The sequence below is a fragment of the Pseudopipra pipra genome, chromosome 4, assembly GCF_036250125.1.
Source record: "Pseudopipra pipra isolate bDixPip1 chromosome 4, bDixPip1.hap1, whole genome shotgun sequence".
NCBI lineage: Eukaryota > Metazoa > Chordata > Aves > Passeriformes > Pipridae > Pseudopipra > Pseudopipra pipra.
In genome coordinates this window covers 3,112,657-3,139,080 of record NC_087552.1, presented here as the reverse complement: position 1 = coordinate 3,139,080, position 26,424 = coordinate 3,112,657, and the positions used below count along the sequence as shown (strand labels likewise).

The 26,424-nt window shown below is 47.1% G+C and overlaps 1 protein-coding gene across 7 annotated transcripts in view; it reads left to right on the top strand.

The window, feature by feature from the left end:
- The window catches only part of LOC135412645 (bifunctional heparan sulfate N-deacetylase/N-sulfotransferase 4), a 100,674-nt gene extending 86,703 nt beyond the window's left edge, over nt 1–13,971 (top strand). For all 7 annotated transcript variants that reach the window (XM_064651402.1, XM_064651405.1, XM_064651404.1 and 4 more), the window contains 9 exons: nt 2,436–2,618; nt 3,117–3,213; nt 3,638–3,761; nt 4,587–4,761; nt 5,745–5,915; nt 7,226–7,335; nt 10,035–10,137; nt 10,381–10,901; nt 13,478–13,971. In XM_064651402.1, the coding sequence (XP_064507472.1) occupies nt 2,436–2,618; nt 3,117–3,213; nt 3,638–3,761; nt 4,587–4,761; nt 5,745–5,915; nt 7,226–7,335; nt 10,035–10,137; nt 10,381–10,500 (1,083 nt within the window). In that variant the 3' untranslated portion in view covers nt 10,501–10,901; nt 13,478–13,971. The remainder of the gene's footprint in view (nt 1–2,435; nt 2,619–3,116; nt 3,214–3,637; nt 3,762–4,586; nt 4,762–5,744; nt 5,916–7,225; nt 7,336–10,034; nt 10,138–10,380; nt 10,902–13,477) is intronic.
- Nucleotides 13,972–26,424: the final 12,453 nt, after the last annotated feature.

Below are 26,424 nucleotides of genomic sequence, written 5' to 3'. Positions count from 1 at the left end.
CCATGGTCTGAGGGCCACAGGTCTCCATTCAGATCCATGTAATTCCCCAGCCCCAGCCCCAGCCCACTGCATTTTCCATGGATTGATGCATGTGCATGGAAGCAGACTTTAGTGCCCATCCATGCTGTAAACAGGAACAGTAAAACCCCCCCTCCTTTGTCTCAAGTGATTTGGAGGTAGATAACAAAGAATTAGCCCTGTTTTTATCTCATGAATAATGCATCAGATCTGGGGGTTTCTCACTTCAAAAAAGATCAACGGAGCAAAAGAAGCCAGGAGAGAGGTCCAAGATCTTTTGACTCCATCAAAACCGATCAATTGGATCTTTTAAATGGGTTTGCAGCCCAATGATATTCCTGAAATAAAGGTACTTGTAGGAAATAGGTATTAACATTGAAAGAAAGTCTCCTCCATTTTCAAGGGTAAACAAAGCACGAGGAGCACACAGATTTACTTGCAGAACTTCATTTGCTGCAAATAATATTAAATGTCATTGGCAGACCTGTGAGCACTCATCAAAAACCACTTCAGAGACAGGATTATATCCCCCATTAACATTTCCTACAAGTGTTTTCATCACTTAGTTTGCAGGAAGCACTTGTTTTGAGGAGCTGAACTCTAAACTAGGAAGGATAAGTTTGTGTTGGGTTTTCTGGGGGAGAAGAGAGTGATTCATTACCTTCCCTATAAGTTTCTGGGGTACTACATAGAAACATGCACCAGGTTTAGGGTAATTTTTCATGTTCATTCTGTGTCAAATATTTTAGTCATAAAATGCACTGGCTCTGGAATCCACCAAGTCAAGCCAGCAGCAAAAAGAACTTGCACAGTTGCCAACTTGGGCTCAACAGAGGCTCAGAACAGAATAAAAGTGAGGGATAAATTACTTTCAGTGGGATAAAGTGTGCACACTGCAAACCCACTACAGAGGGGCCATGAGGGACACTCTCCTAAGCTCCATCTGTCTCCACCTTATAGAAGTACTAAAAGCCTTGTTAATAATTTAACAAACTAATGGATGTGTTTTTAAACCCTGTGGACTCTCATTTAGAGAAGCACCACGTTGGCAGAGCGAGACAGGGAGAGTGGGAAGCTTGTGGCTTTTTATCCCACAGGGATTTTGGAAGTCAGGAGAGCACAGTGTGCTCTGGACAAGCTTGGGATTGCAAAAAAAAAAACAAAGGGAAAATTTCATCTCCAGGTGGATCAGTGATAACAACCTTCACGAGACACATCTGAGTATTTTACAGACATTTTAGGCATGAAGGTCCCAAATTTTGAGACTCAGCACTTCCCACCAATTTAGCTGCTGGGAAGCCTGGGTGCCACCCAGCTGAGACAGAGCTGGGTGTTTCCACCAGTGTTTCCAGAGCTCTAACTCAAGGACCAGGGTGCCAGGACAGCCCACCTGTTTTCCAGCCATAAACTACCCTCAGCAACAACAGCACACACCTTGATATTCCAAGGATTGCCTCAAACTACATCCAGCTCCCCCCAGGACATTAGAGAGGAAAAGAAAGCACAACTCACCGACCTGGACGTGTCTCCTGCTGCAGCTTTCCAAAGAGGAAGGGGCACATGTTCCCCTGCAGTCTCTCCCCTTCTGCCTGCACATTACTTTATAAGCTCACACTTCCCATTCCTCATCATCCAAGCCAGGGCTCACCTGCACGCAGATATCTCCCTGCAAATCAAACCATTTACCTGTGAATCAGCTGTCCTCAGACCCTTAAATACTCTTGGCTCATCCCCCCAACCCCTGCCTGCAGCTGGAATCAGATTCCACTGCCATTCCCTCCTGTCCCAGGCTGACGTGCTGAGAAATACAGCCAAGGAACAACACCCAGTTTATGGCACCTTCATAAACCTAAGTAATGGCAATCTAATCAACAGTTGCTCTTTTCAAAAATCAGTAAGACAAGAGGGCATGGTCTTGGGCTGTGCCAGGGGAGGTTTAGGTTAGATATCAGGAAGAAATTCTTTACAGAGAGGGTAATGAGACACTGGAATGGGCTGCCCAGGGAAGTGGTGGATTCTCCGTCCCTGGAGGTTTTTAAGATGAGACTGGATGTGGCATCAGTGCCATGGTGCAGTAACCATGGTGGTAGTGGATCAAGGGTTGGACTTGGATGATCTCAGAGGTCCCTTCCAACCCAGCTGATTCTATGATTCTACGAAACCAGGCCCTGCAGCCAGAGTTTAACCACCTCAGCCCTGAAATGAAGCTTTGGCTGCACATCCAAGGAGCAGAGGGGTCCCATCTGCCAGCACCTCACCTGCCCAGGGGCGAGGAACAGGGGCGGAAAGAGGAGGAGGAGAAGCATGACCAGCTTAACTTTTCCACTCTCTTCTTTCGGGTTCGGGTGGGAGGGGAGAGGGTCTGGCAAAGCTGCCAGGAGTCCCATGACTGGAAGCCCCCCCCTCTTGCCTCCCAGATCAGCATCTTCATGACCCACCTGTCCAACTACGGCAACGACCGCCTGGGCCTCTACACCTTTGCCAACCTGGCCAGCTTCGTCAAGAGCTCCACCAACCTCAACCTGCAGACGCTGCCCCCGCTCCAGCTGGCCCACAAGTACTTCCAGCTCTTCCCGGAGCAGACAGACCCTCTCTGGCAGGTAAATGCCACATCCTCTCCCTCCTCCCATCGCGATCCGCCTCTTGGAATGAGAATTTCTTCAGGTAAAAAGGGATCTTTTGTTCACCGGGTTTTATTTTGCCTTCACAGGTGGTAGAAAGATAAGGGGATGAATAATATCCCACGTTTCTATTTCGTCCTTCCTTTTTGCATCCTCATGGCAACCAAAAGCATCTTGACACCCCAGAAAGTAATGCCTTCAGAGGTTTCCTTTTTAACTTCAAATGGAAACTTGATTAAATCAATGTTTTAAAAAAGCTCGATTAAATCAAAGTTTTAATCTTTCTTTTCCCCCCCTCTTTTCCTTCTCTTTTCTCCTAATGACCGAAATTAACCCTCAGCCATGCAAAACCATTAGACACACGCTGTGGGGTTTTACTCCTCAGTGTAACTAATGCTGTGCATTTAGATCCTGCAAAGACTGTTCAAGCAAAAATTCAGGGTGGTGCGATGAACCCAAACCCCTTTCCTCCCTCAGAACCCGTGTGACGACAAACGGCACAGGGACATTTGGTCCAGAGACAAAACCTGCGACCACCTGCCCAAATTCCTGGTGATAGGACCCCAGAAAACAGGTAAGGAGCCACAAATTTGTAAGCCAAGTTTTGTACCCGTGGGTTTGTGCCCTGTAAAGAGAAGACAGCTCCCTGCCATGGAGATGGTGCTCTCCTGATCCCTGTGGAGTTCTGTAGTTACCCCTTCACTGCCAACAGGAAGGGACAACTGTTTGTGCAGTAAAATTGCTTCGTTCATCAAAAAAAAAAACCATTCCTGGGATTTTAAAGTGTGCTTATTGCACACAGGATGGATAGCCCTGAGACAGGCAATTCATTCCTCAGAACAGGCTCCCAGGAAAAACACACCGAGGACAAAAGTGCAGTTCTGGGAGCCCCAAGAGCATCATCCCACAGTCAGAGCTTTCAGAAACTTTCTGGAATGAATAAAGCTAAAGGTGCTTTTTTCTCCTGTTTCTAATGGCATCCCTTTTTGTTACCTTAGGAACAACAGCCCTTTATTTATTCCTTCTGATGCATCCTTCCATTATCAGTAACCTCCCCAGCCCAAAAACTTTTGAGGAAGTTCAGTTCTTCAATGGCAACAACTACCACAAGGGAATTGACTGGTAAGGAGAAGAACAAATTCATTATTAATACATGGAAAATGACAATGGAACAATTCCAGAAGCATGTATGACACCACCATAATTACTTGATGAATTTGTTATGCTTGGCATTATCAGACAGAGGGAGAGTCTAATTGGTTATGATGGGACATTTAATCAAGTCCTTAATTTTGTTTAGATACTGCAGTAACAATTTCCTGATTTTTCACACCAAGATTTTTCATACAAGAGCCAGCTCAGGCATCATTTCTGTCTTCATGCTGAACAGCATCTCTGTATCTGCACTGAGTTACACCCTTTTCCTTCAAAAGTGGCTTTTCATGAAGTAAGGTTTGATTCATCTCTCCATGAGAATCCATCCAATCAATTTTAAACAGAATTCGAAGCCAAAATTCAAATCTCACATTCCGAAAGCGTCCAAAAGCAAAGATTTGTCAGCTCCAAAATGAAGCACTTCAGCAATGTTAAAATTAAATGGTTGACATTTTGAAGCTTTTCCCATTTTTTTTATCCTGCAGCTAAAACTGAACTCACTCCAGACTGGTGAAAGATATCCCTTTGACACCGGACTTATTAGCAGAAATCCCATCTGTCAAAGGAAAGACCTAATTACCTGACTTCGGGGTGGCTTTAGCTATTACCAGCACCACCTAAGAGCCAAAATTCATTCCCCTTATTCCAGCCTGCAGTGAGTGGAGAAATTCAATTTTGCTTCTGCAGGATTATGTCTGAAAACCCACCTTTTCACCTGCCACGACATGGGAAGCGCAGGGACACGGCCCTTTTGTGCTGCTGCTGATCCTAACAGGTCTCCTCCCCTCCCAGGTACATGGGTTTCTTCCCCACTCCTTCCAACGTGACCACCGACCTCCTCTTCGAGAAAAGTGCCAACTATTTCCACTCGGAGGAAGCTCCCAAGAGAGCTGCTTCCCTCATCCCCAAGGCCAAGATCATCACCATCCTCATCGACCCGTCCGACCGGGCGTATTCCTGGTACCAGGTACGGGGAGGGCGGTGGCGGGGGATGACTGTCGGCGTTGGTGGGGATTCGTGTCCTTGAGCAAGGAGTGGGATTTCTTGCCAAGCATCTGCAGCCTGTGGAAGCAGGAGGGTGCCGAGTGCCAGCTCTGGCAGGTGGCACCTGTGACACCGGTGTCACACACGATGGAACTCCCCGGCAAGGAGCTGCCACCGGCAGTAAACAAACAGCTTTGTCTCCATCACAGCTGACAGCGCCCGGAGGGAAAGCTGGGCTCCTCACCCAGGGAGGGACACGGGGGAGAGGAGAGTGGCCCAGCCAGGAAATCACAGCTCTTGCTGCTGAGTATCTGGCACCTCGTCCCTCCCTGCTGTGAGCTCAGCAATACGTGGCTGTGTACACACAGCATCTCCCAAAGTTTCCAAGGAGTTCAAAAGAGCTGTGTCTAGAGAGGCTGGCTTCTTTTCCCTTTGGAAACAAAAGCAAGCCCGCTGTTCTCCTGTGAAATCTCTAGGATGCTCCTTCTTGCCCTTTACTGAGCCCACACCTTACCCTAACAAAACCTGCACTCTTTAAAAGAGCTCCTTTTAGAGACATGTTTTAACCCTCCACGTGAAATACAGATACGGGAAAGACTAAAGCAACGTCAGAACAGACACAACTTAATAATGTTGCAATAAGCACGAAATACACCATTTCTCGTGGTTAGAAAGTTCTGCGAGGAACAAAACACGGCCTGAGGCTGCAGTTTGCACCCTTTTAACATCTCATTTGCACCCTGTTACTCTCTCATTTGCACCTTTACAACTGTCGGTGCAAAGCAGTAAAGGAATCGTGCCTGCTTTGGCAGGATTTGACTCCTCGGCTCCCAGGGGAACCCCTGACTGAATGGGGGTTCTGCTGCCTTGAAGCCCCCCACTCCTACCTGGCACAAGTGGCTCTTGAAAGATTTAAGGCTTCACCTTCAGCATCCCTGTGACGCGTCCCCAAATATCTCCCGGCAGCACCAGCGCTCCCACGAGGACCCCGCCGCCCTGAAATTCAACTTTTACGAAGTGATCACGTCCGGCCCCCGGGCACCGTCGGAGATCAGGGCCCTCCAGAAGAGGTGCCTGACCCCGGGATGGTACGCTGTGCACATCGAGAGGTGGCTGTCCCACTACCCGGCCTCCCAGGTAACGCCCTCGGGGTTCCCTTCTGGCACCAGCCCAGCTTCCCAAGGCTGCTGGCTCCCAAGAAACAGCAGCTGTGGCACGGTAGGAAGCTTTGGTCAATGCATTTCCTAAGCAGAAATGTCACCCTGCTTCCCACTCGCTCCCTTTCATTAAAAAAAAATCTTTGATCCTGGTACGGGATTGGCTTTTCTTGGGGTTCCAGCAGAAATTTCCTTCTTTTGCCTCATCTCCCTTCAGGTATTTTATTGTGCTGTCTTTTTGTAATCTTTCCCATGAAAAATTTGCCTAAACACGGAGACCTAAAGAAAATTGCTAAACTAATAACAGCAATAAAATAACCTAAGGCAAACCTTTTAGTGCCACAAAATGCAGACGTGGGCACTCTTTCTCCACGGACATGGTCATATGTCAGTCCGTGTGTCTGCCTACTACACCCTCTCATTAAACATTCAGGGGGCACGGCGACACATTTCTTGTCAAACCACTTGTGTTTCACAGTTGTGGTGATTAATTTTACAAGACACACGACAAAATGCTCCCGTTGCTGATCAGGTGCACACACGGAGTGCACTCCCAGTGCCTGCTAATGGGCACTCAGGAACGTGCATTCCCCCCGCCTGGGCACTCAAAAACTTAATAATTCATAATAAGTCCTCACAATAAATACAAAACAAGCCTGCCCAGAATAGTTATCAGCATTGCTGCTTGGTATTCCAGCAGTCTGCGGGCATATTGTCTTACTGTTTGCTTATGGGGGTCAATGCACCTTTACATCGCAGTAATCTTTAATTAAAAACCAAAAATCCCACCCCACTGCCAACAGTTTTGCAAGCCTTTATGGTTGATAGGCTGGTGGGAAGTTCCAAATAAATTGCCACCATATCACTTTTGAACATGTAATTATGTTGTTCTGAGCATTTAATTCTACAATATATATATATGACCTTTTGTTGTTTTTCATATTCCGTGCCAGATCTTCCACAGACACATCATAAGCCTCAATAATATTTTACATTCTTTCCTTATCTCTTTTTCTCAGAATTCTCTGAGACTCAGGTGTGGCTTGGGAGGTTTAACTCTTGCATTTGAACAAGAGGCACACACAGAGTTACAAAGGTGCCCACTTATAAAAATTCAAGCCAATAAAATAAAAAGCATACCTAAAGAGAAGTCCATCCATATGAATGTTGTTAGCACTGTCCAAAGTCACGTGCTAACTTAAACCCAGGTTGTCACAGGAGGGAAACAATGCCATTATTTTGTGAAGCTTTAGTCCTGTTTCTAAAAATCTGCCCCATTTACCCCTGCAGTTGCTCATTATTGATGGACAGCAGCTGAGGAGTGACCCAGCCACTGTGATGGATGAAGTGCAGAAGTTCCTTGGAGTCTCTCCTCATTACAATTACTCCGAAGCCCTAACGTGAGTCTACTCCCTTTTTTACCTGCCCCATGGGAGCAGGGGGAACATCCCCTCCCACCCAGATCCCTGGATTATGAGTTACAAATAACCAACACATTATGACAAGGATAATTTTACAAAGCTCATGTTTTTATCCTGTTCAGACAGGAGCCCCAATGGCAGAGGCTGGCTTAGAAGCTCTCACTCCCTGATCCCATTTTCACGTGGGGCTGAGACTCCTGCAGGGGTGGGAGTGGGCTGAATTTCCCTCTCCCCTCTTAATCCAGCAGAAAATCATAAGAAGCTTTAGCATGGAGTCTCCCCACAGCCCGAGGCCTGGGCCATCCGTGGGCTGGGAAGCCTGGCACGGCAGCGGAGGCCTCTCCGAGTCGCTGTGCCAGCAGAGAGCACGAGCCTGCACGTGGGGTGGGCAGCAGAAAAGCCTCCACTTGCCTTCCCTGCAGGCAGGTAGCAGGAGCACTGTGGGAAAAGCAGGCCTTTGGACTTTTCCAGCTGCCCCACACCGCTCCTCTCCGCTCACAATCACCGTTCAGTGCTATTTATGTCGCAGGCACAGAGGGAGAGTTCGGCGCTTAAGAGAGTTGCTCTGCCAAAAGCTTTCTCCAGAGGGGAAAAAATTTGGATTTCAGAATGTAATTTTTTAAGTCACTGGCTTCCGAAGAGGATGAAAGAGAGGAGGAGTTTGAGTTCAGAGCTGAGCTACTGATGTTTGAACAACTGCTGCTGCACATCTGCAGTGCCTTCTGCTAGGTTTTTAAAATACACACCCACAGACATAGATCTTCCTTTCTGGAACTAAATTAAAGTCAGTGGAGTCACACAGCGGGGAAAAATTTGGCCTCTCCTGCTGGTTTGGACAGGAAAAAATGGATTGTAAACAGATCTATAAAATTATGCACTCCCTGTTTCGAGGCATCAAGAATGCAAATGTGCCGCGGAAGCACGCACGGGTTTGGGATGGAAGAGAAAAATGCCTTAAACCCTGGAGTCGCTTTATGGCAGGACTTGTCAAAGTGAAAAAGATTGCACAGGATTGTTCCTAGTCATTACTGCCTAACAAGTGCACACCACACATCTTTAAAGTTGTCAGGAAGCAGCCCGAGGACCCAGTCCTGCAACACCAGCGAGCAACAAGTCCATCACCCTGAGTAATGAGGGGAAAGGCTCAGAGGAGGGTGAAACCAGCTCAGGCAGAGGGGAGGTGCTACCAGAGCCGTGGAAGGAGAGCAGGGGGCACACAGAGGCAGGGCTGGAGGAAAATACAGGATTAGAGGAGTGTGCTTAAGGAAATCTCCCTTGGAGTGCTGCTACATTTTGTCAGGCTAAGAGGAAGCTCCTCGCAGGGGCATTGCTCACCTCTGCACCTGCCCATCCCCAAATCCTGCCTCTCCCACGGGCTTACTCTGCAGGAAGAGAAGGTAACCAGGCCTGGGAAGGTTTCTGCTGACTGCTTTAAAAAGCTCCCTTGTAACCTTAGCCTCAGGGCTATCACTATTTTTAAATAAATACTTCCACTGTGCCCAATTATGTTTACAGAAGACCCGAGAGTTTTGTGAGACCCGAACACAGCGGGTTGAATTCAGCCTGAGCTGTCTCGCCCTCTTTTCCCCTCCCCAAATTTGCACATCCTCTTCATAATGTTCAGTATGCTTCTTCTGGGGCAGAAATACGGTTTGGGGCATAGTTTTGCAGTTTTCCTTTTACCCAGCACACTGTGTTGCTGCTCCTCTTGGGAAATTAGTGCAAGGCAGCAAAGCACTTCACCAGGAACGAGCAGATGGGAAAGGCCACAGCAGAAATGAATCCCTCATCAATATACCCATTTAATCAATGATTTATTTGTTTTTAATTGATACAGCCACCGAGACAATTTCGGAAACAAAGGTCAGGCCTGCAGTAATAGGCTAGGAAAGGAAAAAAACCATGATGAAGGTTCACCCTTCTGCTGAAATAAGTTCAGTTCTGCACAGCGGCGAATTGTGGGTGCGCTCGTGTGGCACAGACAGAGCCAGGGCAAGAAGGTGCTCTGTAACTAATTACCTCTGTGTGCCAGCCAATTACACTTCATGCTTTTCAAACATCTGCTGAACAGCAGGAATGCAGAGCATTCCAGTGTTTTATGCAGTGCTGCAAGTCCCACGGCAGTGAATTCCAAACTTAACGCCACGTGCTGCTCGTTCCTTAGTGGGTGAGTGCTTTAGAGCCTTAATCTAAAATTCCTCTGTCTCTGGATTTCAGACATCACAATCAAATGGTGTATTTCAGATAAGGCTGCTGAGAGAGTGTTTATGCTCAATGCCATCTCTGGAATGAAAATGGTATTTGGATCTAGTGATAGGGAACAGCAACTGCCCAGGTGAGGCTGAACACCCAACCAGTAATTCATTCAGGAGACCTGCAGATCAACCCTTCAAACTTGTACCCTGTGTGCTGACAAGCAGAATAAAAATCTACTCATAGTAGGTAAATCACAGTGTGAAAAAACTCCCTGCTTTGAGCCACTTCCAAAGGCAAATTTGCAGGAAAAAAATGGATCCCCAGAGTTTTCACAAGAGAGGAAAGCTGTTTCCCACTCTGTCCTCAGAATTCCACTCATCTAGACAGAGGTGTGCAGCGATATTTGTGGGCTAACACTGATGTCTTAGCAGCTGAGAGATTCTTCTGTGGTGAGGTCTTCTAAAATATATAATCCTCTACAGGTTTGACCCTCAGAAAGGCTTCTGGTGCCAGTTACTGGAAGGAGGGAAAACAAAGTGCCTGGGAAAAAGCAAAGGTCGGAAATACCCACCAATGGACCAAGAGGTAAGGGCTTCCCAGAGATTTACAACTTTTAACACAGAGCCTGCGTTTGGCTCCCAAAATAGAGACACGCTGATTTATTTTTATTTTATTTATTTGTTATATTTCCACTGTAAAAGATCAGGAGCAGGGGATGAGCTGCCTCCTGTAAGAGGAGGATGCAGTGCAGGGATGCAGGAAGCAGGGGCTGAAATGTTTCTTTCTCTAACCCTTGCTGTGTTTTTTTTTTCCCCCGCCCTCCTCCAGTCTCGAGCGTTTCTGTCGAGCTACTACAGAGACCACAACGTGGAGCTGTCCAAGCTGCTGCACAGGCTGGGGCAGCCCCTGCCCTCCTGGCTGCGACAGGAGCTGCAGAAGGTCAGGTAGCACCCAGGGGCACCCCGAGAGCAGGACCATTCCCTTCACCGCCAAACCCCCGCTTCTCCGACTCACTCGTGATCGTCAGCGCCGGACCTCATGGACAACGCTCTTCCCAGCAGAAATAAAACAACAATTCACCGAAGAATGATTGAAAAAAAAATAAAAATAACCCCCCCAGACCCGACAACCGTTCATATGCACGTGCTGACAGCTCGCAGCATCGACCCCTTCCGTCAGCTTCCAGGAAATAACCCGGAGCTCCGTGGCATTACCCCTTCTCCAGGCCGGGATTCGGGCACAGCCCAGTTCCTCTCTCCACCAGGAAGTACCAGAAACTGTGTGTAGGACAAATTGCAGTCTGTCAGGACACGAGCAAAGGATGGGAACATCTCTCTCTGGACCCTGAGGTTGGTCATCCCCTGGGCTTTTCCCACATTTGTTTTCCACTCCTTTTAAACTCCGAGCAGGCCATGCAAGCAGTGCCCTGCCCATAACCCAATATCAGCCATTTTGCCTCTCTCTGGGGAGCAGTGTTTATGCTCTGAAGCCTTCAGGGATGGGGTGAGTCGTTTAGGGTCCTGGTCTGTAAACTGTCACAGAAAAATAACTCTAATAACATTTTTTAAGGGTTTGAACCCAAACTACAGTCTGTTGAAGCAAAATTCTCTCCGTGGGCTGTTATGGAGTTGAAAGGACAAACACAGCCAGTATATAGCACATATACATGCATGATGTATATATTTTAATGCCTCGGTATCTACCTCCTGTGCATCTAGATCAGACACACCCTTAGCTTTATCTGCTTTTTGTGCCCATAGAGAAATGACAGGGTGGTTTACCAAAACCATTATATGAACTGTGCTTGGGAGTCAGACATGCAGGGCCAAGGTCAGCGAGGCTGGGCAGAGACTCACTGGGAAATTTAAGCTGAGGGAGCAAAGACCCTTTGGGCATTTTAGCCTTGTAACACTTTTCCTCAGGAAAGAAAAACCTGGCAAAACTTTGCTATACATTCTTTATGCAGCCCAAAATGCAGCGGGTTTTCATTTTCAAACTCCTCTGTCTTTCTTATTAGGCACAAATAATTTCAGGTGCTGCAGAGGCCTTATGAGTTCCTCTCCCCGTGGATCTGATCCTTACCTCCCAGCTTAGGAGACAGAACTGTTCTCATATTTTGACCAGGAGGACTCTACAAAACGAGCTAGGGCAAAATAAATGCCAAACAAAAGGAACTTTATGTGGGATTTTTGGCCAGAGGAGTCATTTACACACTTTGTATGTACCACACAAATCCCTTATCTTTTAACACTGATAATGCCAAAGATCACTTAGTGTGATGAGAGCTTTGGGTAAGGAAGGCTTGCTCAGTGAAGAAGATCTAAATCAACCCTTTGGTAGAATTTTAGCTGTTAAAATGCATTAGAATTGGCTCATCATTAATTAAAAGAGGACTTCCCAGCTTCCTGATTAAAAGCTAAATAAACATGACATTGGTTTCAGGAGTTTTTTGAGGACATGAGACCAATACCATAAAAATCTAAAAAAATTAGTTCTCATTCTTAGCTTTTCATTTGAAAAGGAGAGAAGCCTGTCTCTCCCAGCCCTCAGCTCTGTGACAGCATCATGTCCTTAAAACACACCAGATATTTTCATACCCCACTGTTACTTTTCCCAGTTTGAACGGGCATCGCATTTCCCAGAGATCTCGTGTCCCGTTGAAAACTGACATTTGAATTGATTCCATTATGTGTCATAAAGATGAAACAACAGCAGTTCAAAGTTTCATTCCTTCCACTTGTAATGGGACCCATCAGCATGGAATGTCCCTGGACCGGCCTAGGATAGAGGAGCCTTTGTGAACTACCCGTAAATGATCTCCATTTCTTTCATGCCTTTCACATCCCTGACCACGTAATTGTCGGGATTCTTAAAGACCAGCAACACAAAACCCAATAAAAAATGAAACATTTATTCATGGCAAGGGGGTTGTAGCTGGGAAAGACAGTGCTGGTCCTTCTTTCCTGTTTACAAGGCACAGGATTCCCATCCTTCACATGGTGCAGGCTGCTGGGTTTTACACACCGGAGGGCTGCAGCTGCGGTTTGCTCCCATTCCCCTGGAAATATGGATTCCAGGAGCTTTGCCACACTGAGGATCTGACCCTACTGGCCAGACACAGACATCAGGGCCCGTGGCAGCATATTTGATGGTTAAAGCAGGACCTCAGCGCTTGGAAAACCCAACTCCCCTAACTGAGGTTGTCTTTGAGAGCGGAGCAATCAGAACGGAACCCAGACCCTCCTAAATTATGCACTGACCTCTCAAGGTCTGAAATAAAGTTGTGGGATTAACTGCTCGTGGATGGTTTCTAATAAAACAAATTTCCTCTCTGATAGGGGATCAGGCTGCTGAGTGTCCCCTCAGACAGGTGGAATTATAAACTCTGGAGGGAGGGAAACATGGCACAGTGAAAGCGCTGCTGGGTCCAGGCTCTCTGATGTGATAATGAGGCAGCAGGATGTGCCCTCAATACAAAAGCAGGAGCTGAGTGTTTTCTCCTCTTCCCTCTCCTCCTTTCCCTTCCCATTCCTGCTAAAGTTTGAGCCAGTGAAATGGGGGAACATGCAGCCCCTGAATGGTCAGCCAAGAATAAATTGGATGCGGGGTGTTCGTTTCCCCTCAACTGGGCCACCCTAGGGTGAGACATCAAGTCCAAACCAGCCACTTAGTCTCCACCAGTAGCTAATTTTGTTTATAATGAGTTAAAATTGATGCTTATGAAAGGTGTGTGAGCACGTGACAGCCGTGTAAAACGGGTCCAACACAGGTACAGAACTCAGCAGTGGCCGAGTGTCCAATTTTATTATAGTTAAGTAAGATCCATTTTGCTTTTTCTTTTACCTGAGTGTATGTTCATGGGACAGGAATTTCCACCAGACAACATCTCTCACATTGTCCTTATTGTCTCTTTTTGTCCTTCCAGTTCATCCTTTTAGCGTGACTGCAAAGGTGTGGACCTGCCTATGGATTCGACTCCTCCATCCCTCTCCTTTCCAGAAAAGCTACCAAAAAAATAAGGATTTGCAAGCAACACAGATTCTGAAGTGTTCAGTGCTCCAGTGACTGGATAACTTTTATAAGACTTATGATCATTTCTGTAGTATGTCAAAACAAGAGACATCCTGTTGATAGAGCTGAAGGAAACACTTCACTGTCTTGCCCAAGCTCTTTTTTTTAAAAATTTTTCTTGCCCCTCCTACGTGACAACAGCAAGTCCAGCTGAACGAGTACTTGGTGTTGAAGCAAAGGGAATCAAAATAAATTTTGATTCCTCAAAGTATTTTTGTTGGGGGGGTGGTGGTGGTGGGGGGGGAGGTCAAAGGCTGTATTTGTTGGAATGGTTTTGAATAATTGACGTGCACACACCTGATTGCCGGTTCTTCTCACTGCCGCAGAATAAACACTTCTGAGGGTGTATTACAGAGCGCTTTGCTTCTTTCCTTAAATCCCCTTTCCCGTTTTCTGAGCCCAAATCTGCTCTTCAGCAACCTCTGCCACGGATTTCGAGCGCCCCGTCTCAGCTTCTCCCGCCTCAGCACCTCCTCAAGGCGACACAGCAACGTGGGATTTACGCCAGCACGGGGAGTGCCACTCAACTTCTCTTCCTTCTCCTCCTCCTCCTCCTCCTCCTCTTCCTTCTCCTCCTCCTTCTCCAGGCAGGCAACACGAATTCAAGGCAAGTCTGACACTCCAATATTTGTTATGCTGCACAACGTGCATTTCTGGGCCCACCTTCCCAAAGTTCTGCCTCCCTGCACCCAGGGGGAGGTGGGGGACACACAGGCAGCCCCATGCAAGCTCTTGCTCTAATTAATAATAATTAATAATGATTTCCCCTTGCTCTGTTCGAGGAACTTTAAGAGGCTCTGATTTCAGCTGATGCAAATCGCCCAAACCCTGCACTCAGAATTACCCCTCCTCCAAAAATCTCATAATGCTTCTACTTTTTATTATAAAATATTCATTTGTTTTACAGATCTATGTCAGGGTGAGGTTAAATCATCTCAGAGTCGAGGATTCTTAGTACAAACCTTACAGAATAGCAAATTATGCCTCTCTAGATCTTTTATCATCACACAAATTACAAGTGACACTACAGCAATCTGAACACCAGTTTTGGCTTTTTTTTTTTTCCCCCAGATCTGCTTGGTCCTTGCAGACAAGGGAGACACGGTAAGTGAAATATTCAAAGTATTTCAGGACTTTAAATCTCTTTGTAAAAAAAAAAAAAAAAAAAAAGATAAAAACTACTTGTTGGTCCTTAGCAACTAAAAATTAACCAGCCTTCTATCATGTCTTTTAAAAGCCCTCAGATATTCACATCACTGCTCCTTTGGACCCCGAGTGCCTTTATAGAGCTAAATGAAGTGATTACTGAAAAAAAAAAAATAAAAGAATAAAAAGAAGACAGCCAGGTTGTTTTCCTGTCACTCACAGATCCCTGTCTTTTCTTGGCCACCTCTTGTATTCCCTTCATATTCCCTGGGTGGCAAAGGAAGCCATGTGGAAATTGCAGCTGAACCTGAAAGGTTTTGGCCTGAACCAGAAACCTTTCCAGGCTCAGCTGAGTTTCCTGCCTGAGTCTTATTTAGTGAAACGATAGCAGAGTTCTGTCAAAAATTTACTATTTCTATAAAATTCATAAAGGTTTGCATTCTCCCCTCCTAGAACCAGATTATTCCCTCCCAGAACCTGGAAACCTGAAAGCACTAAATAAACTTCTGAGCTGAGCTGTTTGTGAAAAGGGCTTTTTCCACGTGCAGTTTGCAAGAGGAGAGGAGAGAACCACTTTGTCAGGCATGTAAAGATCCAAATTCCAGTTAGAAACTGATTTATAGAGTTGCAGAAATGAATTCTGCATATAATTTACACTCCCATTTCCGCTCATGAAGAATTAAAGGCTTCCCAAGGGAAAGCAGATTGGTGTTTGCATTTCGGTCAGCTGCAGCTGCTGGGTGGGGAGAAAAACATCCCAAACATCCAAATAAACACCACTTTGGGTTTACAAAGCTGTTTGTCCTGCTGCAGCCAAGCCTAACCAAACACAGGCCAGCTTTACAGTGCTCCTGTATTTCTTTGGGAATGGGAATGGGACATGTTAATACACAAATCTGCTTCCACCTCAGAAGGTCAACTCTGATGAGCTGGGAGTTGGAATCACCTCGGGCTTTTTGTCAGAGGTTATTTTCAGCCAGGGGAAGGTCAGCAGTGGGTGGAGTGGGATTGCTCCATCTAAGCTGCAATTCCATAAACTGCTAGGGGGGTTGAAAAATGCGGTTTATAATTTGGGAGATAATTGCCTGCCACTCGATTGATTTTGTGCTCGCTGCTTCTCTAACTCCGCCGTCTTGCAGAACTCATCTGCAACACACATTCCCTGTTGGGTAATTTAACTTCCCCTCATAGCAGATCCAAGAAAGAGCTGGATATACAAGGGGATGAGTTTTCACAGCGCTTGCTCTGAGGCAGATATTTATTTGCAGAGTTTTTCTCTCATTTTTTCCCTGTGTGTGTTTCCCCGTGTTTGCCTTGGCCGGGGAATCATCCCCGTATTAATCTGCACGCCCTCCAAAGGCACACAATTCCCATCAGCATCGCTGACAATTAAACATGCTCGGGAAGGAGAGAATGAACCCACCCACAGAAAATGTTATTTAATGACATTGTAGCCGCAGCACATCTTCCTGCAGAGCTTTGTGTAATCACACCGAGTAAGCAAAGAGAAATTGTTCTGCAACGTGGAGCGTTTAAAATTTCATAAAGCAATCTGATTTAAAAAGAAAAAAAAAGGCAAAAATCACCTTTCAGGTACCTTTTTATTTTAGGAGAAAGTTTTCTGCCTTAGATATTCTTGTTTTCTCCCTTCCCACAAGGCCATCTTCCTTGCCTGCTTCCCCTCCATTTTTTTCCTACTTACCCGCCCTCCTTGGGGCTACTTCTATTAATTTACCTGTAAATCTCAATCCCAACTGAATTTCTTCCTTGACTAACTTCTGCTCCCAGCTTGCAGAGAGGAAAAACGCAAATCTCCCTAGTGAGCATCATCTTTCATTTCCTAAACCATACTGGCTTTAATTACTTTTAAATAGCCTAGTTAATTAAGACACATTCTAGGAGTGTGTTGAGGATCTCTTTGATGTCCCCAGCTTTCCTGCATTATTCCCACACTTTTTCCCACTGTTCCCAGTGCCCAGAACCCATTTGTAAAGCAAGGCAGAGCGGGATGGCACCACGTGGAAATCTGCCCTCATTAAGTTGGGAGCTGCAGTTCAATTATAAATTGTCATCCTAAGCAGGAGGAACATTTTTATGGATCCTGGTTCACCCTCTGCAGACTTCAGCCCTTTCCAGTGGCTGCCACCCAGAACACACTCCAATTTGTCAGCTGCCTGGAAAAGGAGAGAGCTGAGCCCGGGGACCTAATTCCCTACAATCTTCTTAAAAGATCTGATCCGATACCTGAGGGGAAAAGCTCAGGACTGTACAGGGAGGCAATCCAAAGCAGCCAGGACAATGGGAGCAGACAGGCACCTCAGCACAACACCAAACCCCATTTTTCCAAAGGTCAGACACACACACCCCCCCAGGAAGCCCCTTCTTTTCTTTCCCTCCATGTTAGAAAACGTGGCGGAAGAAGCCGCATTTCGGGGCTTCCCTGGGTGGCTCGAGGAAGGTTTTGTGTCGGTGCTTTCACACCGACCACGTTGTCAGGGTCTTTCCAAAGCCCATTCCATGACAAGCAATTTTTTTTTTCTCCCCTCCCACGTGGGACAAGCTGAGAGACAAAATTTTGACAGGGGTGTTTTATACTGGTGGACATCTCGCAGGGAAAACATCTGTACAAGGGAGAATTTTTACGGCCTGCTCAGCAGCTGAAGGTTTTAGTGCAGATCCTAAATCACCACTTCTGTAGTGCTGCAGATTTCTTTTTTTTCCCCCAAATAGCTCCATATTTTCATAAACCCCAAGTGCTCTCCCTTAAGGCCTGGCACGTTCGCGTAGCAGAGCCAACCACTAATCAGGTGACAAGGTGAATTGTGCAGGGCAAGCCTATGAATGAGCTCAGGACACAAACCTGAAGGTGATTTTTGAAATTAGAATGCTCATTTATAGGGAAACCCTTAAAAGAAGGACGCTTTTCCTACGTCTTCCACAAAACATTGTTTGACAAAGTCTTGGGTGCTAAAGCAGAAATGTCCTTTGCAGACCCGCCTTTCCTGTGGACCTGTTTAATACTGGCACATTAAACAGGTTTTTATTTGACACATTAAAGAAGAATAATTCTGGACACTTAACAGTGACCCAAGGAAGGCATTATAAAATTTGGTAATGTGCAGTAAAACTGCTTTCCTAGGTGCCCAACCTTAAGTACATCCATTTTCTGGTTTCCTTCCAACATTAAGAGTTGCACTCCTGCACCTCCAATTACAGAGCTTAGCACCCACTTGAAATGACTCTTTTGCCCACAGATAATTCCATCACATTTTGGCTGCCTTCTCCACTGGCCACCTGTTGATTAATTGTCTTAGGAATTTATTCCTTCATACCTCCCATCCTTCTATGTAATAAAAGTGCACAGGAAAACACAGCAATAAATAGGGAATGACTAACACATCCTGAAGGGGAAAGCCCTTCTTGGAGACAGGGTTTTGCCTACAGTAAAGGAAGTCTGGAGCCCTAGCAAACCATCTCAGGAAAACCAAGCCCCCTAGATGATCTTTAAGGTCCCTTCCAAGCCAAGCCAGTCCATGATCCTATGAACTGCCATGAAAAAGCCAGCTGACAGACCTGTGGCATTTCCCAAATTAAGAAGCATGTTCAGTTCACCCTCACAGGGAACAGGTTTCATGAACTTTGCCAGAGGGTTAAGCTTGAGTCTAATTTAAGAGGCAACTGCAATGTGTTATTTTAGCGAGTGAGAGGAGCAGAGAATTGGCAGCAGCGTGAAGTGCGAGGCCTCAACAAAGGGAATTCAGGGGTGGATGGATTGGATATCCTACCTGGAGAGGCACTTCCACGGGGACAGGTTCAGAGGAGCAATTGCCACCTTTAAATACTCTGTGTCACTGAATGTTTTAGGAGTGCTGGAGGAGGGAGCTGGTTTCAGACACGAGCCAGACCGCTGGAAGCCAAACCGGGAACCAGCAGAGCTTCACCAGGAATTCCCGTTGCTGTGGGAGCCCCTGGGCTCCATGGAAAGGGTCACCCCTGGAGGTCCTGCCCCCTCTGACAGCAGAGGGCTTTCTTTGGTTGCAGAAGTGCCTGGGAAAGCCAAAGCCCTGCTCCTTGCAGCCCGGAGCCCGCGCTGCGTGTGCCTCGCCGTAATTAGCTCGAGGAATCGCACCATCGCTCTCCAGCTTCCCAAAATAATCAAAAGCCGTGGGAATCCAAAAATCTGATTTCAAAAACGCTTCTCTGAAGCTGGAATCATTCAGGGTTTAAAAGAGTAATCCTATTATGGTGGCAGAGTTTAAAAGCTTTCCCTTATCCGCCGGAGCAGAGATGACAGCCAGCGGAACGACCGGATACCCGCAGCGGTTAGACCGGGCTGGAAATGCTTAGGAGGAACCTCTGGAAAACTTGGGAGGAGCCCCTGGAAAACCCAGCCATGTGGCTGTGGGTACAGCCAGGGCACAGGAGGACCATGTCCAGATCTGCACTTCTGACACTGTAGGAAACAGGAAATAGGGATCAAAGGAGAAAGTAGGAATCAAAGGAAAAAGCCACGCTAATCTCAAAAATCCCAAATCACCGCTTCAGGAATAAGGAGCATAAAGCCCTAAAATCCTTTGGCTGATCCCAAGAAGCCAGGATGACTCAAGGGTCTTGAGTCATAGACCACGCAGGAAAATACACTCCACTGAATGGAGCTGAATGGAGCAAAGCTGAAATAAGGCGATTAGGGCTGGAAATAACTGCAGGTACTCACAACGTTTGAAGGAGTTTTCTCAACTGCAGCAGCTGAAAGTTCCCAGAAAAGTTAAATATAAATAACACAGACCTCGAAATCAGATACTGTGCCTCAAAGCAGCTGCCAACTCCAAATGTAATCACAGATATGGCGCCAGAAGTACATTTTCTTTGCTTTGTCTCCTCGCAGCATCTCGTGTTGGTGGGTAAAAAACCAAACTCATCACTAAGGATAAAATCAGGGAATCATCGAGGTTGGAAAAGATCTTTAAGATCATCAAGTCCAAATGCTACTATTAAAAGAGAAAGGGGAGGTGGGGAAAGCTTTGGCAAGACATTAGCTAAAGTTTAGCCAAATTTAGCTAGAAACCAGCACAGCATTCAACCTTTCCTTCCATCCCTAAATATCTTGCAAATGTTTAACAGCAGATTCACAAAGTAACCTTTCACTTTTTTGGGCTCGTGATGAGTATTTCTTTACTCAATTGAAGAATGGGAAGTGGGATAAATATATGTACACAGCTGCTGAGTTTGGGAGGTTAAAAATAAGATTCCTCGAGATGCAAAAGTTCCCCCACGTGCCAGCCTTTGTTTCACCAGCCCAGCAGCAAAGGAGCCACTTTTAATTAAGTGCAAGGCACGTATGGAAAACTGAGCCCGAGAAACAGGGAGAGACAGGATTATTCTAATCCAATGAGACACAATGAAATGCAGGAATCAAAGGCTCTTAGTGGCACAGAACTTGTTAGAGCCTTGAAGTGGGTATTTGCACTTTATTCTGACACGCTGCAGCTTCTTCAAACAGACAGAGCTTTTTCAGAAGGAATGAAAGGATGACAGAGACGTTCAGGAATCACTTGGAAAAAAAGGCAAAATAAGCTAAACCAGCACAAAACAACGTGACAGCAAAAGAGTGTTCCTCAAAAAAACCCCAACAAAGCAAAGCCCAGAACAGCCCAGCAGCACTGATGATGACATTATTTTGAGGTCTTTGCTCCCAGTTGTGTCTCAATAATAACCTTTCAAAGGATCAGTATCAGATACCAGAAGGAAAGCAGCAAGCCTTTGCCTCCTGCAGAGATGATTCCAGGGATCGCCTGGGAAACAGGGAAGTTGGGGCATAAACGGGCACAACTTGCAGATCCATTTTGTGCCTGAGCTCCAACTTTTAGTTTCGGGGGGTTTGTTCTTGTTGGTTTGCGGGTTTTTCTGGGGGCAGAATGGTCTTAAATCAGGTATTTGTCTCCTTTGGGACTTCCTGTGAAGCCACACCTGAGGATTTCCAGCTGCTGCTCCGAGTGGTCTCACACGGGGCCGGGGGGGGTGGTGATTTAACCCAGGGCTGCCGAGCCCCGCCTGCGCCCGTGGGGAGAGAGGGATGTGAGGGCAGTAATCAGCAGTAATTCCTCAGGGCTCTGCCGCTAAATCTGTCACCCAGCAGAGCTGGCACTGACCTGCCTGCCCAGCCAGCAGCAGCAGCAGCAGCAGGAGCCGTGCTGTGCCACGGAACGCCGCTTTGATGGACTGTCCTTCCCGCCGCCTTCCCGAGGTTGGGCGGCGTAATTTACACCCCTCTCGCTGTTGCTGGAGCAGCCAGAGCCTTGTCCCGGCGTGATTAGACTGTGATGAATTGGATGTCTGCTCCCGGAGCCCGGGTGTGCCGGTGGGGATGGTTGCCAAGTGCCAGGGACACGGCAGGGAGCAGGGGGGGCTGTGCTGACTCATCCTGCCTCACCTGCAGGGGGAAAAAGCAGCCACCCTTTTTTTATTTTGCCCTCAGAGTATGAAAAATTAAAAGGTGGGGGGATTAAAATGAACTCGTGTCATTCACCCAGGTTCCCAAATCCCTCTTAATCCTTCACTGTTTCCAGCATATGCATGGAAAAGCCAGGATGGGGTCGCTTCACCAGGAATTAGCAGAGCATGCAGTGATGGACAGGTTTGGAAACTCAGAGACAGCACCACTGGAGCCCCAGTTCACAACCAGTGGAAAGGGAGAAACCTTTTTTATCCCCCAGCAGACAGTTCTTTTACTGATGCCTCTCCAGTCCCACGCCACCCTCCCAGCAGGAATTCACATCCCTGCAGGAATGGGGGGTCCAGGAGGTGCAGTGGCCGGGCCTCATCTCCTCTCTGACCTGATTTACTGCTGGGGTTGGTGCAGAGCTACGATCCCAACTCCTTTTTGACAGGCAAAGTCCCAGCCAGGAGGGATGGCCTCTTTTCCACAGAGCACCTGGAACCTGACCTCTCCATTTGGGGATGCATGGACCAGCCTTCCTGCACACCCCAGGCAGCACAGGGAAGCCAAAGGAATAAAGTCCAGTTTTTTTTACTTCTCCCAAGCCGTTATTTAAAACAAAAACGAACCAACAAAAGCTCAGTGTAACAAAATGCCTGAAGAACCATGAACAAAACAACCAAACTGTGACCTCCACACGCCTACACGTGGTTTCCATCCTCCACCATGTGCACTGGAAAGGCAGGGAAAGGATCCAGGCCACGCTCAAGGCAACTCAAACTGGTAACTCTTTAGCACCACCAACCCCATCCCCAAAGTTAACTATAATAACTACACTTAAGATACAGAGCTGGAATATTCCACTTGTGTCATTCGTGTCCTTCACTCCTCCCAGAGCCTCCCCGAAACACGAGAGGCGCCTGCTGATGGAAACAATTCCAGCTCCTGCAGCGGAATTCAGGAGACAAACCCGGGACGAGCGTCCTTGAGGGGTGGCCTTCCTGCTCTCCTAATTCCCAAAAACGCTGAGCACACCCGGAGCCGCTGCATTTTGAGTGGGAAAAGCTGTGCCAAAGCCAGGTCTCTAGTGCCTGCAGGAATGAGGTTAGATCCCGGCGCTCCGGAAGCCTGCGGAATGCGGCTCCCACTTTCCATACCAATGAAAAGTAATTCAATTCACTTTTTCAATAATTCACTGCTAAGCCAAATACTGATTAGATTAATAAAAGAATGTCAGGAGTTGTCTTTTCAGGGTTGGGGGTTGCTTTTTTCCCCCCCTCTCCTGGTATTCTCTCTCTTTTAGCTGTCATCCTTGTTTTCTCTCCTCCCAAGACAGGGAAAGAGGACAAAAGGTCAAAAAAGAAATATATTAGATTTGCCCACTCAAAACAAAAAAAAAAAAGACCCAACATCCCCATGCTCCTGCCACCTTTTTTTATTATCTTCTCGGAAGACAGAAATAGAGAAGGAAAAGAGGGCACATTTCTTTCCTTTTAACGGGTTGGGAGATGGAGGGATAATACACAAAAATTTATCCCTGTCCCTTTCTGGGTAATCAATACACCTGAAGAAGTGTTTCCTATTGATCTCCGAGCCCCTGCATCCTTGTGCTGGCGTCAACACTATATACAAGGATCCTGGGTGGTGTATAAACAGCAAATAAAAGGCAGTATGTCTGCTGTGATATATTGATTAACTGGCTATAACACCATTGTGGAAGAGTTATCCGTGGGTGCCTGTCTTTTATTGCTGTCAAAGCCACGCTGCTTGGGCTGGAGGCACCTTTGATACTTCCAGAGATCTGTTTTTTTGGGAAGACAGAGCCCTGGGAATGATTGCTATGGCTCATTCTGCCTGACTGAGCCATCAAATGGGTTTTCCCTTCATAAGCTTTGTTTGGAGTGTGAGATAGAATCTGTCTCCCATGGGGGGAAATCTCTGCTCCCTGCAACATCCCACCAGCAGGATTGGGCTGGAGCACTTGGCTGGGCACAGGGTGACAGTCCAATGTCACTGCATCCCCATTAAATAAACATGGAGACAGCCCCATGGCTGCATGGACACAGGGCTGTGAGCAAGGAAGGCACTACCCCTGAATTCAGGGATTTCCAGCTCCCCTCCCTCCTCTGGGCTGGCCAGAGCCCCTTCCCTTAGAAATGAGAAACCAGCAGGAATTCCCCCAAGACTATCAGTAAAAAAGAGGGCAAAAAATGCCCTCAGGAGAGGACTTTTCCTCCCCTCCCCTCTCCTGGGCTTCTCTCTCAGTAAGGGCCAGTTCAGTTCTCCAGCGAGCTGTTCATCTTCTGATGCCAGAAGGGCTGTAACTTTTCTGTCTCCCCCTTTCAGAGCTTGAATACTCTCAGCATTTACTCTTCTCTCCTGACTGAATTTATTCAGGTTCAAATGAATTTCCTTCCTTTTTTTCTTTTAATTTTTTTCTTTTAACGAACCGAGTATTTTATACCTATTTTGAGTAAGATAAGCAGTAAGTAAAGCAGAAAAGCAGAGCTAAAAAGCCACATACACCTTCTCCCCTCCCTAATACGGCCAGGCATGCAGGGTAAGAAGCCCCATAGTGCCACCTTGCTCATTTATTTCGCAGCAGCCAAAGGCAATGGAGAGCTGGACCATTTCCCTCTCCATAATATGTAAACACATTTAAACAACCTAAAACAACCAACCAAACCCCACCCCGCTCCCCCAAAAAGGCACTCCTCCCTTTTCTCCAGGTGTCCAGGGAAAACAGTTGATTTTTGTCCGCTTTCTTACACCCTTTTCCATAACATCACCCCTTCCACCTTTCCTCTCTCTCTCTCTCTCTCTCCCCCTGCCCTTTGCTCCTTCCCGGATAAAAATCGATCGGTTTTCTCCCACCTTTCCCTCGCCGCAATTCCTAAACTGGAAATTTCCCAGCCAACCCCCCACACTGGGGACGAACTCACAACATCTGTTAATCACTGATATCCCACTTATACATATGTTAATGGCAAGTTCCATCGTGAGGTTAATAGCAGCAATCTGTTCCTGCCCGGAGACCGTGTGGATGTGCCCGGTAAAAAAAATCAACTTGAAGGGCACAAAAGATGGGCCCAAACGTTTCCTACTGAAAGACTGTTCTCTTAGTAGGAAGGTCAGTTCTCCAGGGTGGTGCTGGAGAAGACACAGATCTCTTTAATGCCCTTTAAAAAAAAAAAAAATATCCCACAAGCTGGAAGGCCATAAAATCTTGAGACTTGCTTAACAAAAGGCTATTCCTGGGTGATACGGCATTAAAGTGGTGAACTTTAAGATAGTTAAGGAATCTTAAAATATATCCTGAGGACTACAAAGGTCTCTATTTACTCCTTGTCTGCCCACGAATAAAAGCAGGAAAGCTTGGAGGGAAAAAAAAATCTGGAAGGAATCTGGAGAATTATTGTGGATATGAGCTGCAATCCAAAGAATCTCGAGCAGTGCCCCATCCCTGAAAGTGCCCAAGGCCAGGTTGGACGGGGCTTGGAGCAACCTGGGATAGTGGAAGGTGTCCCTGCCTGTGGCAGGGGGTGGGATAAGATGGGTTTTGAGGTTCCTTCCAACCCAAACCATTGTGGGATTCTGTGATAATACACAGCACTGCCTCTCCTCTCCCCACACACCTCCCAGTGCCAAGGACAGCCAGGGACAGGAGCACTCCTGGATCCAGGCACGTGGCTCAGATGCGATCAGCTGAGACATAAAAGCAAAATTAAGAATAAATTTAGAAGAACAAAAAAAAAAAAAGTCGCTGCCAAATTTCTGCTCTGAGAACATGAGGAGACGAATAAATGGTCACTGAACGCTTCGGGCATAAATAAAAGTGAAATCCAAGCTGTTCCGATCTGCTGACTCACAACAGACTCCACGTGGGAGCCTTGATCCCTGGCCTGTCACCGCTGGAAGAACAGCAGACCGACAAACCCTCTTCCCTGGCAAAAAAGGGACGGAACCAGGTCACTCCGGGGCTTCTCCTGGGAGCTCCAGCAGCAGTTCAGGAAGTCACCGAGCCGGGAAATCTGCTGGTGCTCAGATCATCGCTGGGAGCAGAGCAGTGAGGAGCCCGCTGGCTCCTCCCGCGGGCACATCCCACCGTGCCGCGCTCGGCTCCTTCCCCGACCCCGCTCCATCAATCTTGCGGGAGCTGCTTCGCACTTCGAACGAGCCGAAATCGGAATCAGGCCCCATTTTAGGGCCAGCGTTTCCCTACACGGGTACCAAACCCTTGTTTTGGACACGCAGAGCCCGAGACTCACTTCAGACACCTCACAGGGAGCATGGCCCCGGAAAATCCCCCCCCCTCGGAGTTTATCACCTCTGAAAGCTTGGAATTAAACCCTTGAATACAGATATTTCTTTTTTTAATCCTTAAGCTCAGAGCTGTCACAAAGCCTGGAATACCTACAAGCTGCCAAAGAGAGGACCCAGCTTTAATTTTTTTATGGATTAATCACGTGCTGCCAGGTAGGAGGCTCTGCTCTTGTAGGGCCACCCGCTCCTCTCATTATAAAATGTCTCGTACCGAGTCAGAACACGTGATAAACAATCCATACAGGCACAGAGGGAGTGTTTACTCAGCCGGTGTCAGGGTGTGGTGATCCTTGCTCTGCTCTGCTCGCTCACCCCCTGACAGGCAGTGATTGGCAGTTTATCAGTACGAGCATTTGAATCCGACACCATCCTCAGTGATTCCCAAATTGCCAGATGCCCTCTCCATGCTGCCTGCCTAAGTTTGCTGTATTCCAGCAAGGTGGGAGGAAAACAAGGCTCTGCCTCACACAGCTCCCTGAAATCCTGTTCACACCCAAGAATATCCATGAAATTGCATTTTTTTATTGGGATATTGCACTGCCCTTAGACGTCAGCAGTAAGGTGAGATTGGACAGGGCCGTGACTGCTCCTGCCTCGCACTGGCAAGAGGTTTTGCCCAAATCCTCATAAATCCCAGGGGCTCTGAGCAGGGCTGGTGGAACAGACCGAGGCTCTGAGTCATCCTTACGGAGCTGCCGTCATCCCAAGCCCCTGCCCGCCTCAGCTCCTGGCTCCTGCAGGCTGAGCATCCACAGAATGTGCCACTAAATCACCTCTTCCGTCCTCCAGCAGCGTCAGGCAAAACCAAAACGAGCACTTGCAGCACTCCCGCTCTTCCTACGCTGGCCCAGTGAGAACTTCCTGGGGTTTGTTTGCTCTCTGATCCAGCAGAAATT